The sequence below is a fragment of the Polyodon spathula genome, chromosome 6, assembly GCF_017654505.1.
Source record: "Polyodon spathula isolate WHYD16114869_AA chromosome 6, ASM1765450v1, whole genome shotgun sequence".
In the NCBI taxonomy this organism is placed as follows: Eukaryota; Metazoa; Chordata; class Actinopteri; order Acipenseriformes; family Polyodontidae; genus Polyodon; species Polyodon spathula.
This window is the reverse complement of record NC_054539.1, coordinates 52,607,138-52,627,613: the sequence shown is the minus strand read 5'-3', so window position 1 is coordinate 52,627,613 and position 20,476 is coordinate 52,607,138. Positions and strand designations below refer to the sequence as shown.

Genomic DNA, 20,476 nt, shown 5'->3' with positions numbered 1-20,476 from the left:
CAAAGAGACTTCAAAGTACCATACACATATATTTGAATGTATATATATTCTCAGTGTAGATGTGACATTTTTAAGTTTCAAAACATTAATTGCGATTTTTCTTTTTTCAGGACACTAAGCAATACCATATACAAAACATATAACATATGCATTTAAATTGCTGTTTTAAATTGTGTTAGCTGTGTCTGCTTATGTGCAATGACCTTTGTGAATGTTTCGGTGTATTACATTGTAATTATAGACTCACTTCCCTATCATTGGAATTGATTAGACTGCTAGCCAAAGCACATCCTCAGTCAGTTAAAGCAGCTAGCGATTATCATGGGCCCTTGTCCTATAACTCCTCACTTGATTCTTCTGGCATTCAATTTCAGCCTTAAAACTAACATTATGAAACATTCCAAAATTCAACACTGGTCCTCACTGTTCATATTATTTGTCCTAAAGGTTCCCTTCTGTCTTGACCATGACTAAAACTCACTTGCACTTTTTTTTGTACAACCCCTGAGAAGACTTCTAAAAGCTTTAAAGCAGAACAGATCTCCTGAGATATAATGGATCTGAATATTGGCTATATTTTTGTTTTATTTACGGTAGCAGTATTAAACGACTCACGGCTCTTGACTGACAATAGACTAAAATAAGTGTACTGTATGTGAGGGGGCTATAACATTATTTGTCTATTTTACAAGCCTGTGGTCTGTTTTAGCTCACAAGGAGCCAAAATATTGTTTGTCCTTTATCAGACAGATGCAGTCAGGAAACTAAAAATAAACAACAGTAGAAAAAGGGTGTGTGTGTGTGTGTGTGTGTGTGAGTGAGAGAGAGAGAGAGAGAGAGAGAGAGAGAGAGAGAGAGAGAGAGAGAGAGAGAGAGAGAGAGAGAGAGAGAGAGAGCAAAGCTGCACAGCCAAATGGTTCTTCAGTGCTCTTGGACAGAAATCTAAGCAATCTGGACTGGACTAGTTATATAAACTGGACTTCATATGATTGAGTGTTTAAAGATATTCCCCTGCATTTAAAAGATATGCAGTACTGCTCAATGTTATACAAGGACAAGGTAAGTCTGCACCTACATTTCTGTGCTATTTTGTGCTTAATTCAGGTTATTGAAGAAAAAACGTGTCAGGTAACATTAACTGCTTTGCTTGGCTTTATACTGTATGTTACAATCTATAAAGAGATTCCAAAGACTGTCAAATAAAGCTGCCAGAAACAACCAAAATATTTGCTCACAATAAACAGGGTTTAGACATGTATTGAACGGTGAACTTTTTGTTTTATTTTGCTGTATTTAAAACAAGTTATTATAACCAAGCATGAAAGCATTTCAAATGAATGTTTCTAAGTTTGTAAAGAGGAGAGGAGTGAATTGTTTGTAAAGAGGCGAGGAGTGAATTGTTTGTAAAGAGGAGAGGAGTGAATTGTTTGTAAAGAGGAGAGGAGTGAATTGATTGTAAAGAGGAGAGAAGTGAATTGTTTGTAAAGAGGAGAGGAGTGAATTGTTTGTAAAGAAGAGAGGAGTGAATTGTTTGTAAAGAGGAGAGGAGTGAATTGATTGTAAGGAGAGGAGTAGATTTTATTGCTTTTTCTACATGCTGTACCCATAGACATCAATAATGTCTACTAGTAAAAGCTGCACATTAAGGAAGCATCACTTCCAAGTATAGCTGGCCACTTAGCTTCCCTCTGCCACATGTACAATTTGTTAATAAAACAAATTAAGAGTAGTAGGTATGGTACTGATGCGATTAGACCAATAAAACCTTGGAATACTTATGAATGTTCAACGAGTTGATTGAGATACTATATGTGTCTTAATTTTGAAACCTGTTGAAACAGTGCTGTAAGAGTGTTAGTGTGTATTATTCAAGTGTAATTCAAATTGTGAGCATTTCAAACAACCCGAAAGTGTCTAACATTTTGTTTGCCCAAAGACTGTGAATCAGGAATGATTTTCATCTATGCTTATGTCTCTTTACCTGTATGAGAAATAAATTGAGTTATATATTTAGGCATACATTTTAACAATACTTTTTCATCAATGCATTTACAATATGCTAGAATGTTCTTGTTGAAAAGTTGTCTTTACAGTACTACTATGGGGCCACATTTTCAAATCGCTTACTCTTTAATTAACTCCTGTTTGTTGAAGGGGGGGAAAAACACTTTCTAATATTACAAAACTAGAACCAAACAACAAAGTAATATACTAAGTAAGTTGTTTGGTTCTCCTTTCAGTTAGTTAAATACAGGCGTAAACACTTTGAAAATATGCGTCTGTGTATCATATGATATGATATCATATGATTGAATGTTTAAAGTTACAGATGTGTAGACTTCCCTCCAGCATCTTCACAGTTTTCTGCTTCTCAGTGGGTCACTTTGAGTTCCCTGTTTAAAATTGGGCTGACCCGAGCTTCAGTATCACCCTAAGATTGTATATCTTATGGTCAGGTCTTTTTTCACGGCTTTGTGATGACTTGAATGTGAAAATACAGTTTTCACTTAAAATATACTATTTATATGATCTTAGCACCTAAAATCTGCATTACAAATGAGATATTATTTGTTTGCATTAAGTTAGTTTTTATTTTATTACTAATTTTAAATAAGTCATTGGAAAGAGACATTGAGGTGAATCTTTTTTCTTTTTTTTATCTGTCACAGGCAGAAATACTTTCATTAATGGCCTAATTCAAACAAGGTGGGCCTGTTTATTTGTTCTGAACGAAAAATAGCAGCTGCTCATGTGTCAAAGCAATAAATACATACAGTACTCTATACAAGTACAGTAAAAGATAACACACAAATCATATCATTATACTGACACTGCAATTAGGTGACACTTTAGATGTGAAGGATAAGTTACAGATAATCAATAATGTTTTATTAGAAATAATATTGCAAACAATATTAGACAGGTATTAATATGCTATGGCAGTACAGAGTTATTAGAAAATGTAACAGAAATAATAAGAAAGCAATAACATAAGCTTTATACTAATAATGTGCCATCAAACTGTTATTGTTCTTTCTTGTTAACAATCAAACTTTAATATCACATTTCTAGGATCCATTTATTTTCTTGTAGTAAGATTTATTTATTTATTTATTTTTTTTTTACAAATGCCTAAACTAAAGTTTTTTTTGTTGCATTATATGCCAAGTAGCATCTCTCTACCATTCACTTTCAATAGGATTTCAAACCCGTCACGACACGATGCAGTTTTGATAAACAAATGCCAAAGATCACCACTGCCTGTGACTGTAATCGATATCTCCTTGATGTTCGTGTAGTTATCACTTAAAATACACAGGCGATTAAACAGTAATATACTCATCTATACAGTAATTACTAATTAGTGAAAAACAAGCAAACAATATATTTTACAAATAACATCACAGTACTCATGGAATATTCAAACATTTTTCCAATAAACTGATATCCCATGTAAATAATGGTGCAAACCTCTTTAGATGTTTTTAAATTGATCCCTAAACTAAATTGTGGCCATAAATAATGGTAAATACATGTATATACATGTAGTATGATACGAATAAAGGGTTCGAAAATTGTTTTAAAATTGCAAATCAGTTCAAAACAGAATAGTGCAATGAATATCATATTGAATTTTATTCATAAATACAGACTTTGATTATCATTTTTTTCAATAAATCATGAGCTTTGTGAATGGGGGCCTATATGATATGAGAATGCATACAGATCTCATGGCCCTGGGTGAGATGAGGGAGCGAGGCTTGCAGAACACACACAAATGACTGTGATAGGGTAAAAACATCATTGTTTCAACAACGTTTCTCAGATTTAGATTTTCTATTTCATTTCAAAGGCATAACACCTAACATAAAAGCACATTAAAAACTACACACATGAAAAAGACACAGGGAACTGCAAATTTATTTGAAAACATTTATGAAGACCCCCAAGAAAATCAAATGAATGATTAATATTGCAATAATTGCTTTAAATGTGAGTTATACATTAAAACAAATATATGATAACGTTTATATAAAAGCCTGAAGAAATAAGAAATTGTTTTGGCAAATGACAAACATTTTGGCTAATGTCTGCCAAATATGCGTCACTGAACACTCAACATGTAAATTATAAGGAAAATCTAACCTTGACTCACTGACCTTGACACCCCCCCTCTGGCACCGGCAACAAACAGACCTTTAAGGCAAGACACAAATACCTTCTGACAAGTAGTATTTGAAGTACATAAATTATTCACATAAAACAAATGCAAACATATAACACCTCAAGACTTTTTAGGACATTATTTAATTAGAAACCTCAGCACTGTCATCTCACCACTGGAAAGGTAAACACATCTGTACATTAGTGTTTAAAATAACAGCAACAATAAAGACATTATTTACAAGTTTATAATCCCAATAAAGCCCATTTTATCAGGCTTTATTTTAATAAATAGCCCTTTTACCTTATAGACGTGGCTAATTAGCAGACAGTAATGGGGTTCTATTGCTTAAATAAATTATGTTTTTAATACATTTACTTACTTAACACTACTTACTTAACTGAGCAAAATGTAATAGAGATTTGAAAGCACAGATTCAGAAACAAAGAGAACCACCAATGGAATTAAATTAATGATTTATAGAATTGACAGATAAACATGCCCGTAAATTATGAAGTTATTTGAATTTGGCTCATGGCCTTGCCCATTAGAACACGTTAGCCGCCCCTGCGCTGGCAAACCTATAATAAATTAAATATATAAATTAGATTACAACTAGTGCCAGCGGGCAGGACAAGTGGCACCCGAGGCCACCTTCACCCTAGACAAGTCCTGCTGTCAGGTGCCAGTTTCAGGAATATATAAATTTGTTTTGCCTTACTTAACAGTACAAGTACCTCTCAAATGTTTATTAATGTATATTGTCACACTTTACAATCATCATTTAGCTTACTTTACACATTTAATGCCTTAAGAATCAGATGAATGAAAAACTTCTTAAAATACTTTAAAAGAATAATCAAACTGTATTTCATTTACCAAAACAGACCTGACAAATAGTGTCTGGGTTCCATGCAGCCAGGGCAGTACATCCTCAAAATAATATTTTCATTTATTTCTCAAAGCCATTGCTTTGGTAGAATATACAAAATACAATAGTAACATGTTTACCAACAATCCAATGTTTGCTACTATACAGTATGGTTAGCTTTTTAGTTTTAATAGACTAAAATAATGTAAGGTTATACTCTGAAATGCTCAATGGCTGTTGCTAAGAACCAATTGGCTGTTGGTAAGAACCCAATGGCTGTTGGTAACTTTGCTTGAATGTTAACTTTGTCTTCTGTTTTATTAAAGTAGCGCATCCTTTTTAAATAGCCCAATAAACTGAAGTGGCAGCCTATAACTCTAACATGATCTTCTTTGATAGATACAGACCCTTATATTGACTTAAATGGCATTTTAATATTCTTCTATCCCCTGTAGGCCTTGAAATACAGAGCTCTCTCTGTATATCTTGCAGTTATCTAGGGCAGTGGTTTTCAACCCTGGTCCTGGGTCTTAAACAGTTGCAGATTCCAAATTAGCTATAACATTTTGTAAGTAACTTGAACCGCAACTGTTTAAGAGCTGAAAACAGTTTTAAAAAGTCTAATTAAGCAAAGTATAGGTTCAATTAAAAGTCTAGTTAAGTAATTGAGAGCTCAGTTGGAATGAAAACCAGAAGACATAGTGGGTTCCCAGGACCAGGGTTGGGAATGACTGATCTAGGTCATCTTACCCTTAATTTACTGTAACTAAAATGTTTTTATATGGGTTGCTTTCCTTACTAGATATGCGGAATCTGTAACTTCAACTTGCTTTTAAAGGAAAATTCTATATTATCTTTTTTATGTGACAGGCAATTTAGAGGTCGGCAATAAGATATACTAAGACAGTCATCTCTTGCTTGTCAGTTTTGTGGTAATCAACGGCATGTGATTAAGGGGCTACATGTAATCAAATTGACTAAAAAACACAGTAATCACAAAGCTTGTGTGCATCTGTGTAGCACATTTTATATAGGTTAACATGTATAGTTATCATTCCCATTACCTGTATCCATTTAAATGGATGTTAAACCAGATACAATAGAAACAGAGCTCAATTCATTTTTGTCTCTACACACTGTAGAGACTGAAGTTTGTGAAGAAGCAGCTTTAAATATTGTGGATGCAGCTGATTTCATACTGGATCAGAGAAAGAAGCTGGAAGTACATAATAACATTGATGTTTACAGTAGCAACTAATCCAAATTCACTCTAATGTTGTGCTTGGTTAGTGCCACCCCCCTCTTAGATAAGGCAAGAAAAATTCTGGAATTAAAACAAAATTTCCTAACAAGGTCCAATTGCTTGGTATTGATGCAGCATAAAACATGTTGTAGAAGCAGATCCTTTTTAAAGACAGCTGTTATACAGCACACTTGAACTACAGACTATACAAATGTAATCTACATAAAGCGTTTGAGAATATACATTGAATGTTCTACCTTTTATTGCATTTCTATTATTTAAAGAGACAGTAACGAAATACACAGAAAACCAGTCTAATCCTGCCTTTCTACATACTGGCATACTGATCGGCATAATTTTGGGGTCTCATAAGAACATAAGAACATAAGAAAGTTTACAAACGAGAGGAGGCCATTCGGCCCATCTTGCTCGTTTGGTTGTTAGTAGCTTATTGATCCCAAAATCTCATCAAGCAGCTTCTTGAAGGATCCCAGGGTGTCAGCTTCAACAACATTACTGGGGAGTTGATTCCAGACCCTCACAATTCTCTGTGTAAAAAAGTGTCTCCTATTTTCTGTTCTGAATGCCCCTTTTTCTAAACTCCATTTGTGACCCCTGGTCCTTGTTTCAGGCTGAAAAAGTCCCTTGGGTCGACACTGTCAATACCTTTTAGAATTTTGAATGCTTGAATTAGGTCGCCACGTAGTCTTCTTTGTTCAAGACTGAACAGATTCAATTTTTTTAGCCTGTCTGCATATGACATGCCTTTTAAGCCCGGAATAATTCTGGTCGCTCTTCTTTGCACTCTTTCTAGAGCAGCAATATCTTTTTTATAGCGAGGTGACCAGAACTGAACACAATATTCAAGATGAGGTCTTACTAGTGCATTGTACAGTTTTAACATTACTTCCCTTGATTTAAATTCAACACTTTTCACAATGTATCCGAGCATCTTGTTAGCCTTTTTTATAGCTTCCCCACATTGTCTAGATGAAGACATTTCTGAGTCAACAAAAACTCCTAGGTCTTTTTCATAGATTCCTTCTCCAATTTCAATATCTCCCATATGATATTTATAATGTACATTTTTATTTCCTGCGTGCAGTACCTTACACTTTTCTCTATTAAATGTCATTTGCCATGTGTCTGCCCAGTTCTGAATCTTGTCTAGATCATTTTGAATGACCTTTGCTGCTGCAACAGTGTTTGCCACTCCTCCTACTTTTGTGTCGTCTGCAAATTTAACAAGTTTGCTTACTATACCAGAATCTAAATCATTAATGTAGATTAGGAATAGCAGAGGACCTAATACTGATCCCTGTGGTACACCGCTGGTTACCACACTCCATTCTGAGGTTTTTCCTCTAATCAGTACTTTCTGTTTTCTACATGTTAACCACTCCCTAATCCATGTACATGTGTTTCCTTGAATCCCAACTGCGTTCAGTTTGAGAATTAATCTTTTGTGCGGGACTTTGTCAAAAGCTTTCTGGAAATCTAAATAAACCATGTCATATGCTTTGCAATTATCCATTATCGATGTTGCATCCTCAAAAAAATCAAGCAAGTTAGTTAGGCACGATCTCCCTTTCCTAAAACCATGTTGACTGTCTCCCAGTACCCTGTTACCATATAGGTAATTTTCCATTTTGGATCTTATTATAGTTTCCATAAGTTTGCATATAATAGAAGTCAGGCTTACTGGTCTGTAGTTACCTGGTTCAGTTTTGTTTCCCTTTTTGTGGATCGGTATTACGTTTGCAATTTTCCAGTCTGTCGGTACCACCCCTGTGTCAAGAGACTGCTGCATGATCTTGGTTAGCGGTTTGTAAATTACTTCTTTCATTTCTTTGAGTACTACTGGGAGGATCTCATCCGGCCCAGGGGATTTGTTTATTTTAAGAGCTCCTAGTCCCTTTAACACTTCTGCCTCAGTTATGCTAAAGTTATTCTCGACCAAAGAGAATAACTTTATCTCGACCAAATCCTTATTGAAAATAATAGTGTGATACCCTCTACAATCTGCAATCTGATTTGTAATTCTTCTCTGTCTAAAACCAATGTAAACCTTGGGCTCATTTCTATATTTCGAGGTCGTAACTGCCTTTACGATAGGTCTTTCGATCACTCATCATCTGCCAATTTCGACCGCTCATCACCAGTTTCTATAAACCACTCAAATCACTGTCCGTGTTGTGTTTCTAAATGACAGGTTGGGTAGCAATGCTGTATTATCTGAAAATGTATTAATTACACAGCACAAGGATACCATGTATTTTGAATGGTCTAGAAAATTATGTTTGCATAATCATTACTTATCTAACAGACAGAAACTACAGTTTTAAATGTCCTACTACCCCATTTTCCATCTACCCTATGTTTATTTATTCCCTTGTAAATGAAACATTTGGGACTGCACCATAAACACAGCATTGCGTTGCCTTGACTAATTATTACATGTATCAGAACACTTGAGACACATTAGAAGTCACAATATAAAAACCATAATTAACCAGGGAAGAGGTTGGGTGAGTTAGGAGACGATGAGAATGGCATCTCAAACATCACGTAAAAGGAAGCACTTCAGCAGGGCTAGCGGGTACTTTTAGAAGAAGCCGAAAGTAATAAGGATTTGTTATTGTCAAAACTGAACAACCGTGTAACGACTATGTCCAAAAAGAAAAAAAATGGACTGAAATTGCTAACAGAATGAGTTGTTATGAAGGCAGGTGTATAACATGGTTGCAGGCTAAACAAATGGACAGACTATAGCAGTTTGACCCACTAAAAACACCAGCAGTGGAAACGTGACAGTGAGAAAACCGGCTGAGGCCTGTCACCATGCTCTGTGATGAAGAGAGGGGGACTCAATTACTGGGGATGTCTGTCACTGTGTGGGATTCAGGGTGGTGTGGTGCTTTTAAATCACAAGCCCCAGCAGAAAGCAACCAGTGGAGGATATTTTTGTGGGGAATATTGTAGAGCGCCGCTAGATTTGCGTAGTGCCCTAGAGCGCATTTTGAGACAAACTATGCACCTCTCAATGACCTGCCTAGTTTTGCAGTGGTCAGTGTTGTACTTCTCTTTAACTCTTGTAATAGGTGTTAGAAGATAAGGAAGAAGGGGATATCCACTGTCTCTCAACAACCAGCCACCTTGGAAGCCACCCCTCTCTACAATGGCTTTAGCATCATAATTTGACCAGATTAATGCATCATGTGTGGTGCCCGGCCACTTAGCCACCACATTTCTAATAATGTTCAATGAATGTAATATAAAAAATATTTTGGATCCTCCCTCTTCAAACAGTACTCGTCAGTAATTTATTTACCTGAAACCATGTCAAAAATGTGGCGCTCACATTTTCTATTAAAATTCCTATGAGCCGATGCTCTCTGTCATTGTAGATATTTCTGTTTATGCCTCAAATACACTGCATGCATTAGAGCAGCCATGCTTCTAAAGGTTCGAAACAAGGCTGTGAGATCTACTTGTTGTATTTATATACCGAGTAAGTAGGTGTCGATAGAATACTACATGTAATACAATAAGGCTGTGTGAGCAAAGTTATATAGAAACGCAACTTCTACTGTACATTCTGCTCTGGACATCGTACTTGCCCGATACGATATTGTAAGTGCATGTAGAAACAAACCTCTGGTTGTGCAGTCTAGCATCAGGTACTGTGGTTTTTCTTTTCTAAATTAATAATGAAGTATATTGTGTGTACACAAATGTCCCATGGGTATGGTATATCTGCTGTTTACATAATGGATAGTACAATTAAAATGAATACAATTTTTGAATTACAGGTTATACCTGACCAGTACTACTACTGTATGTACTCTAATAGAGTTTTTCAAAGCATTAAAATAGTTTATATTTATATTTTATACCCTTTTCCTAGGCACTGTATTCGATTTTACAGTAGCTGCCTCTTTAACCCAGCACACATGCTTTTCTGGTCCCATGCAATGCTGGATTAGAGAGGTTTTCTATATTGAATGCTACAAATTCTGTAATAAGTTTTACAAATGCTCCATTGTTGAGTGACAGTTTGTAGGCATTGCATGAAAAATATTTTTATATATTTATATACGTGATATACATAATTAACTGAGATATTCATTGTTCATTTGTTCAAAGATATCTTTATATATTTTATTTCAATTTTGCAACATTCTAACTGTAGGCCATATTTCCATCTTCAGCAATTGTTTGAGTGCAGCAAAAATGTTCCCCTCATAAATGCATTTACTACCTAGATCAACAACACAAACATAATGTATCATATTATAGAATGAATTATGAGGCTACCTATTATTTTTCTAAAATGTAAAAGCAATCTCGCCTATAGCCCACCCACAACAACAAATGGACTTGTATACTTCTTGTATACTTCTATATTTTACCCTAATAATTACATACATATCTTGGCGAGACCCTTCAATTAATAAATTAGAAAATGCAGCTTTCTTCTCTTCTTTTCTATGCTCCTAACACGGGTGTTTGTGTGGTTTCAACCCCCTCTTTTTGTCAGTACAAGTTTGTCTGATTCATCAAAATGGTAACTTCTGTTCCCTCCCAAAAGGTCAAATATATCTGCAATATATCTCATCTGTAGGAACAGATTTAAAGTTAATTATGAATTATTATTCCAGTATAATAATAATTATTTAAACAGTAAGTCGAAACCAAACATGGGCTACTGTATTCTATGTCCCAGTTGCATCAAACATAGATTTGTTTTGATCCACATGCTCCAGGAGCTTAAACCTAATCCAAACCTTAAATTAAACTATAAACTTAGATATTCAAAAACAATTGCTATTCAGTTCTATGCTATTATTGAAATATTAGTCCTTATACAACAGATGCTATTGAAAGTGTGGCTGTTCCTGTGTTTAGTAAAACACAAATCGACAAGTGCCGTTATAGCACATTCATTGTAGATATATTTCACTGGCATTGCAATGCTGCTTTTATGGTGGCTCACTAAGGACAGTACAATAAATAAATAAATAAATCACAATCTCACGATACCAATATTTCAAACCTTCATCTTAAGATCCTGAGATAATTTATCTTGTGTTGAAATGTCAAGATGCACGACATAACAACTATTTTAATTTTTTTCCATTAATGAGACATGGATATTAATTGCTGGTACAAACTGGTCTGAATTGATATTTTTAAAAATTACTTTTAGCCTTTTACATTGTTCTTTTTATAAAATTGATATGGTTGTAATTAGGAAACAGTGTGCTTTTCTATATTCTACAGTTTACCATGGTTTTAACACTTCTCTGTGCTTTACCATGATTTCACAAAATGTTTTAGTAAACTGTACTCATGCTTTTACAATGTTATAGCAAAGACTTTGAAAGGAAATAAATAGCTACACCCTTTTAATGTGTTGCTCAATTGTGAAATAGATTTGCTACCCGTAACATTAGGTTAGTTTGTTTTTTTAATTGCACAATTTACCAGAAGAAAAACAGTTATTGTGCTTCAAAATCACTTAGCTATGTAGTTGCAAAATCAGCCACGTACTGCCACTTACAGTTTATTGTGCTATAGCACTACTGGGTAAGGACTAAGACAAAACTGAACCCTTCTAACAAACAGCCAGATTTAAAAAAAAAAAAAGCCACCAAATCACTTTTTAATCTTTTTATGTGTTGCTTAACATGTCCCTTTTAATACTAAACAGTGGCAATATAAACTATTGCATCTTTTTTCATACAAAAAAAAAAATGTTATACAACAGACCAAATATTTAGGCTTAAAATAGGTCTGTAAAGGAGCCTTCACAAGCAGGTAGCAAGTGCCAAATTTGTATTATTTGCACAAATCTATACTGTAGCATCTTCCTATTTTTATGCGTACTCATGCACAGTTGCCCTGCAGTCTGTGTTCCTATTTGCTGCCCTAGTTTCTGACTCTCCAGTCCGCTTCATACTACCATAGAGCAGCCTCTTCTACGTAAGGTACTGTTATGTTTTCCTTTTTACATGTTAAACTTTTGGCTTTTGAAAGGTCTAAAGAGAATAGGTAGTTATATACCATTTCCACTTGTCAGATTATCCATTCTAGGAAGCACCTCCAGCATGGATAGATTGGGATTCCCTGGCTGCGGTGGTCACTTGGGATGGACCTTTAGCCAGCTGGGGGATCATTTTGTTAACCATCTAATGGGAGTTTATCTGCTGTACACTGTATAACTGGTATTTATTTTAGTATTATGTGACATGGACTGCCTTACTGGAAGCAACCCAATGCGGGTAGAAGAAGCAGTCAGAATGTATCACTCTTTTTGGCATGGCGAATAGAAGGTACCTGTGTCAGACAAATTAGGTTTCTCTCAAGACTCCTAGTGTAGGATTCCCTGGCACCTAGTTAGGCGCATTCTCTCATCTGTCACTGTGTTCCATCTGGTTCCTTATTGCAGCCTTTCTGAACTATTTACTTCTTAGGAATCTTGTGGGGTTGGCTAGGCCTTAGTACTACAAACATTGTGTTTGTTTTTTTTAGCTTTAGTCTCCATGCCCATTAAATCCTTTGCCTCTCTTTTGGAGACTGCCTGCAAAGATCCAGTTCCAAATAGATCAAATCACATGGTGGTTTTGTGATGTGGACTCCACTGGGGGCTAAATTGAGACCCCAAAACTAATTTATTGCCTAAGACATATTTAATTTTTTTTTTAAAATATGTTCTTTATCTCATTTTATAGACAGAAAGGGCAATAAAGCCAGAATGGACAGGAAGTGAAATACATGTTTCCTGCTTTTGAGAAAAACAGACGATTCTTGTAATTATGTGATACTGATTCCAGCAATCACAAAATCATGCAAGCAAAGCACAGGACTCGTTGAAAACAGTATGTGTGGATATGGGGAACAAGGTTTTATTTATGTATGTATCTATGTATTTATTTGCTAGAAACAGTGTCTGATATTTTATAGGGTGGCGCAATGTTTTTGTGAGGTTTTAGTTATTGCACAGATACTTCAATTAATATTATGGTGGAAAAAAATTTAGATAAAGAAGAAGAGGTTAGTGTTACTGTTAATGTTTTAAAAGGCTATTACTTTCTTTTGCTGCTATTTTTAAGTTCCAACATGTAAAGAAATACATTACCAGTATCATAAACTGACTGACTGAGCTGTATCAGCAGTGGCCTTCTCTTCTAAAGCAGTATTATCTTTGCTGTATTTTATATTTAAAATTAAATACCAACCATGGTTTAAATACTGTAAAAACATTTGAAAAAAAAAGGATCTCTATTACATTAACTTTCCTGAGTTGCTTACCTCTCTTGAAAAAAAGTCAAACAACAGCAGTAGTTCAGTAGAGAAATGAATTGCTTATGAGATCCTTTTATGACAATAACATTGGAAAATGTATCTAATCAACTGGAGTAACACCCCCAGTGATTATTGCCACTGCACAATTTCAACATAATTAACTGTCACTATTTAAGCAACTTTGCCTACCACAACATTGCCAAATTCCAACTCTTACCTGGTAAAATGTTGTATGAGATGAGTTATATTTAAAAAATTGACAAACGTCTATGTTTTCAAAAATAATCACAGGCTCCTTTGGTTCAGTCAGGAAAACTATAAGCAATAAAGAACAATATTTATTAAAGAATAGATAACAAATACAACATACATATTTTCATTATATCTTTGGCCTTTGACTTTGCCCTTTGAGGTACCCCTGCCCATAATTTAGTTTGCTGATCATGGAGAAGCTGACTCTAGGGAGTTTGCTAAATTTGCTAAGAATGTGGTATTTTCTAACTACGAATTCAAGTTCAAGGTTAGTTTTGTTAATATAATGATTCGCTTTAGTCCTTTAAAGTGAGGAATCGATAGTACAGAATGCTACAGTTTTAAAAATCATAAGAACAACAGAAAAGTGACAAGTCATTCAGCCCATCACTGCGGCTTCCTTTCAATGCTACAGTTTTAAAAATCATAAGAACAACAGAAAAGTGACAAGTCATTCAGCCCATCACTGCGGCTTCCTTTCAGCTGGTCCCTGGACTTTCTCTCCAATTTAAAGTGTCCAGTATGTTCCTTCACAATTCCCCACAGCAGTTCAGGAGAACTGAAGGGCAGTGGGTTCATTCAAACTTAATCTATACCAAATAAAAATCACAAACTACTGACCACCACTCTTCAACCACAACTGTAAACCCACTCTAACTACTGTTCTTTTGTGTTGGCATTTCTTTGGTTTCGTATGGGTGTCCACTACTTTTTTTCTGTGCAGGCTTACATTATCCCAGTGAGGTAGACAGGGGATGAAGAGCATTTGTTCTGTTTCAGGAATGTAGTTATGAATAAATAGTAGTTTTGTGGAGGAGTTGTGAAGACACACGTCATTTAAGTCAGTGCACCATGATCTCACTAATGGTTGTGAAGAAGCTGAACCACCTTCTATGTGGTGGACAAGAGGGAGGCATGCCCCAGACACATTCCCATGGTTCGTATCAGAAGACAGCATACAGTACAAGTGCTTGCCTGGAAGATTTGTATTTATTTATTTGTAGTTATTTTTTGGGCCAGTGAGTAACAAAACTGCCTACATTATTTTTTTTTTCTTGTTGAAATTAATGTAAAATTAACTTTAAGAAAGACACCCTAGATGAAACCGAGGTGTCTAATTTGCCATTTTTACCTTATTCCAGTATCACAAGCTTAATTATCACTCACAGAGGATGCACATCCCCAGTAACTGGAATATAGTTCTAATGCCTTTTGCATATATGCTGAACTTCTAAGTAATTGCACTAATGAAGGCTGTATCTTTAGAAAGTTGAATTTATATAAATATTAAATTCGTATTTTAAGCGCTTTGGGGTGCCTTGGCATGAAAGGCACTATAAAAATAAATCTGTTTGACTATGCAAAATAAATTTGATTGATAGTATGGATATTTGATAAACCCTATTGTTTCGCACATTGTAAATGCAGGTCACTGGAAGTAATTATCTTCAGTGACAAACATCTGATTGGCTGTATTATTGAAAGCTGCATCAAGTAACTGTATCTTGGAGGGACGATGTTTACAAAGATGTAACTGTTATTTAAATAATGTTTTGACAGACTAAATTAATATTTGTTATGAATAAAATACATTTTTATATTTACAAAACTGCTGTAGATACAGTATGCCCAATTTTGGTCTAGGACAGTTTCATGAAAAGGTTAGCAATGGTCTCGAAAGAAAATGGTACAGGAGGGAAAAAAAAAAAAAAAAAAAAATTAAAATCAGGGATTTTTTCGCTTGTCCAGCCAAAAAAACTAAATCAGCTGATGAACCACCTTCCAGCGAGTCAACCACCAACTTTTCCCCAGTGGATTCTTTCACACTGGAGTGCCAGCAGCAACCTGCCGCCAACCACAGTGAGTCAGCTACCCCCAGTGTTTCAGACTCTACCGTATCCAAACAGCACCATACAGGGGACATTGGTGCGTGGTAAGCTAAGGATACCCAGGCCGACATGAGTCCTCCTCCCGGGTTGCACTCGGCCATTTGTGTGCTGCCCCTTGGGAGCTCCCATCCACGGTCGGCAGTGGAATACTGGACTCGAACCAGTGATGTCCATGCTATAGGGCACATCCTGCACTCCTTTACCAGATGCACCACTCGGGAGCCCCTACAATTTTACTTTCATTGAGCTTCTGGCCCCAGTGTGATCCATCCCGCTGATGAGAAGTGAAAAATTCTCAAGGGATTCTTCAGTGAAAGAAAACCAGCTTTTCAGTGCAATCGATAAAACTTAAATCATGCTGACCATAAATGTTTGTTAAAAAACTGAATGCGTCTGTGCAGTGGACTCAGTGACAAAAAAAAGTAGAGGAAATGCACTGTAATGCAGAGAGCAAGTTCAAAACTAAAACTAAAAATGTGACTAAAACCCATCCGGTACCATCTGGTACCATCCTATACACCGTCCGAAACACTTTTAGTCCTGTCCGATTCACCTATAGTCCTGCCCGGTACCGTACACCTTAAGTCCCGTCTGATAAATTTGACAGTGTTCATAGCCTACTGCTATTTTTATTTTCTGTTGGTATGAGTAAGATTTTCTTTGCAAATGCAATTAAAGACTTCAGATTAAGAATTATAAATCCATATCTTGCGTTTCGACCCATTGGAGTCCATCAATATTTCTGAAAGCTCATTATCCCTTTCCAACTGATCGATCTAGTTTAAAGTCTGTAGAGACTAGAGTAGAAGTTTATATGCCCTCTTATAATCACATATTTCATTTTTTGCGATTTTAGTAGGCAACTTGTATCTGATCTTCTGTTTATTCTATCTCTGTCTTTGCTGTCAGTATATCAGCATTTGTGTGTGTGTGTGTGTGTGTGTGTGTGTGTGTGTGTGTGTGTGTGTGTGTGTCTTTGTGACCTAGCATGACATTTAATTGGAGGTTATTTGGGGACATAAATTGTGACACCGGATATATATATATATATATATATATATATATATATATATATATATAATATATATATACACACACACACACACACACACACACACACACACACAAATAACTATGAATAATAAATAACAGAGATGTATATTTACAGATTAATTAGTTAATTATTATATAAACAGATAAGTAGGTTCATCTACCTCTCATTCAGAACCATGAACAGCTCATGTTCACAACATTCCTACTTGAGTTCTGCTACTGCAGAAACTAGGCTATATAAAATGGATCAAATAATCTTTAAATATACATCCGTATCTGTTAGAAAATATTTATTATTAATATGCATTCGTATGTATACGAACGGTACCGGGCGTGACTAAAGATGTACCGGACACTACCGGATGGGACTAAAAGTGTATCGGACGGTATTGGACTGGACTAAAAATGTACTGGATGATATCGGACAGTATTGGACTGTAACGGACGGGTTTTAGTCACACCCTTCAGAAAACCTATGCCCAAGCAACTGATTACGGAGTTAATTTCAGACCACGGCGAAGACCCACAGACAGTAATGGCAGTGATACTCGAAGGCTTGTGAAAAATACTATCGCCAGAACCTGAATGGACTGACTGCTCTCAGAACACAGAAACTTGAAGTATTCCGCGATAAAGTAATCAACACATTTTCAGCTTGAAACAGAAGATTAGACATGGTTCTGTAAATTTCAAGGTGTTTTTTCTTTAATACATTTTGACTTATTTTGAGTATTTTGATAATGTAATAACTATGTGTATAGTATAGTGTTAGAAACGTAGTTCATGGTAGTAGTTCATAGCTGTATGCCCTCTAAGTGGATGAAATCGACATCAAGTTTCATCATACTAGGGGCAAAAGGTGGTGAGAGAAACGTGGCATTTGAATTACTGATTTTTAATGAAGTGTTAAAATCATTACAATGTTAAATTGACCTATGCGTTTGTATTGTTTTCAGTTGTGAAAAGACGTTCTTTGCTGATTGTTTCGTGTAATCTGAGGTGTTCTAGATGAGAATAGGGTGTCTCTTTTTGCAGAACATTGTTTTCAACTGTTGTTTAAAATATTTTGTTGTTAAATAAAATGTAAAATGTGAATAACTGATTAAAAAAAAAACCCTGCTATCTCAGGACATTTCGCACTACAATCCCTTCTTTGGCTGGATGGAAAAAGCAGTTCTGTAAACAAGCTATAAAAGAAGACAACGGTTATTGTTGCTAAAGGTGTCTCAACTAGCTATTAATTTAATTGTCCTTGTCAGGGTATAAATACTTTTGAAATAGCATTTTTCTATTATATTTTCTATTATGTATTTATTTATTTTAACTTTTTTTCCTCAGCCACAAAAGCAAAACTTTTGCTACAAAAGGTTTTTTCCTATAATTATTTGTTTTCCAGAAATTTCTAGAATTTATACATTTCCATTGGGGTATGTAAACTTTTGACTACAACTGTGTGTGTATATATATATTATATATATATATATATATATATATATATATATATATATATATATATATATATATATAAGAAAATTGTTGGCTGTTGGTTTAACAACCGACCACAAACCACAGTCAAATACCATTACTATTTTTTCTTCTGATTATGAAAAACTACTGAAGCATGATAAGATCATTTTGAGATGGATTGTGGGTGTTGCTTTCTGGTGCTAGTGATGTTAACTACACCAAAGAGGAAAGTGTTATTATTTTCATTTTTAGCCTGTGACTTTTAACTGGCCAGCAGGCAGAACACCAGACTCCTTGCACTATATGATCAGAGTCTGATTCAAACCAAATGCTTGGTGTACCTTTTCACTAGTTTTATATTTCAGTACTTCACACAAGTGGGAAACTTTATTCTTCCAGCTCTCCAAAATATGAAGTATCTAGATTATGGGAATTGGGTGTTCAAAAAGAGATGCAATAACCTGTTTCTTTAAATGATGACAAATCAGTCAGGATTTGGTAAAAAAAATGTATACATTTGTTTATGAACTAATGTGCCTTGTTTTGCTATTTTTAAGGATGGGTTGCACTGGCAGTAGTCAGCAGAAGGAGCAAGACAATCAATTTGGTGGAGCAAATGGGCTGCGAGACAATACATACCCCCTCCGTGGTCCTCTTGCTGTAAGTTACAAAATAAATAAAGTATGTTTTGACCAGACCTTATCTAGAAATAAAGCACGATATAAAAGCTGCTTTTTGCTTGAATAGAAGTGAGACTATTACAGGGACAACCACTCACACACACACACACACACACACACACACACACACACACACACACACACACAGAGGAAACATTCTATTTATTTGCAGGTATCTATACCAGACAGTATTGTCACAAAGTTGACACATTCAAATGAATTAAAAAAATAACTAAGTGCCATATCACCAGTAAATATGTTCAAAGTTTTAAAAAGCATCTTTGAATGCTATATATCTAAATTGTAAAAACCTGCATAGATGTCGATTTTCAATGTGTATAGATAGTAATCTATAGAAGAGACTTTATTCAACCTCTAAATCTCTTCTTCTTCTTCTTCTTCTTTTCTTCTTCTTCGTCTTTTTAATAATAATTATTTAACTGCTACTAATTATTATTATCGTATATTGCATTTTACAGCTTCCAGTTGATCCAAGAATACATCCTCCAGAACATGGTAAGTTATGCACATTACATATGTTAATATATTATTAAACATTGGGTGTCTTGCTGTAACAATATGTCTTTCTATTTCCAAAGAATTATAATTTAATAATGCTATCCTTGTAACAGCTTTGAAAGTACCAAATAACAATAAACTATGATAACTGTGTGTGATTATTTAATGCTAGCACTGCATAAAATGGCTAAACCATCAGCGGCATAATTCACGCTTTATCCCGAGGAGAGTATTTCTTGTGCACTTCTTGGATCAAATGCAGGGGTTGAGTTTGCTTCAAAGTTTCTATCAATAAAATTAATCCAGGGTTCCTCTGTACCAATCTTTTTTGAAAGTCTAATTGCTACATTTTCAAAGCTTTCTATTCCAAACTTGAATACAGGGTACAGTGTTTTACTTATTTTACAATATCTTATACATACAGTACATTCTTTATCAAGTTATGATAATTTAGTTTACTAAAGCTCAAACAATAGTTTTGTACATCAGTGTGTGATAATGTTGGCTATTATTATTATTATTATTATTATTATTATTATTATTATTATTATTATTATTATTATTATTTTAAATGCCTGTACTCCAGTACTGAACTGTTGTACATTTTAATGCATTTTTACTTAATATAAAGCTAATCGAATTTAGTTAATCCTGCCATCTTTGTCCTTGTACTAGTGGCTGCATTGTGATAACATTTTTATTTTTAAAAAAAATCTAATTGAACACTGCCCCACAATATTCAAGATTAGCCACGGGGGTCATTTCCATGGAAAAAGAAAAAAAAAAGTCTCACCTTTTTCTTACTCTATTTTGGTAGTACTTTCAGGTTGTGTGTGTTTCTATGTAGTTTTCTTTTAGCCTGTGAAATTCTCGTTCCGAATGCAAATAACCTAATTACTATTAAAACATGAGAGGGTATATTTAAATGTTTGCGTCTGAGTTTCAACTTGGCCTTGCGCGACTACTGATATAGCGCAGCTTTCTTAAACTGGGTTTCCGCATAGTTTTTAGGTTGTCTTAGGTTGTCTT

At 35.0% G+C, this 20,476-nt stretch overlaps 1 protein-coding gene across 2 annotated transcripts in view; it reads left to right on the top strand.

Moving 5' to 3' along the window:
* Positions 1-902: 902 nt before the first annotated feature.
* The window catches only part of LOC121317321 (tyrosine-protein kinase Blk-like), a 36,455-nt gene continuing 16,881 nt past the window's right edge, over positions 903-20,476 (top strand). The window contains exons 1-3 of one of the 2 annotated variants that reach the window (XM_041253131.1): positions 903-1,059; positions 18,806-18,908; positions 19,408-19,444. In XM_041253131.1, coding sequence (XP_041109065.1) covers positions 18,807-18,908; positions 19,408-19,444 — 139 coding nt within the window. In that variant the 5' untranslated portion in view covers positions 903-1,059; position 18,806. Of the gene's footprint in view, positions 1,060-18,588; positions 18,909-19,407; positions 19,445-20,476 lie in introns of those variants that run through there. The other variant, XM_041253130.1, reaches the window with a different exon arrangement.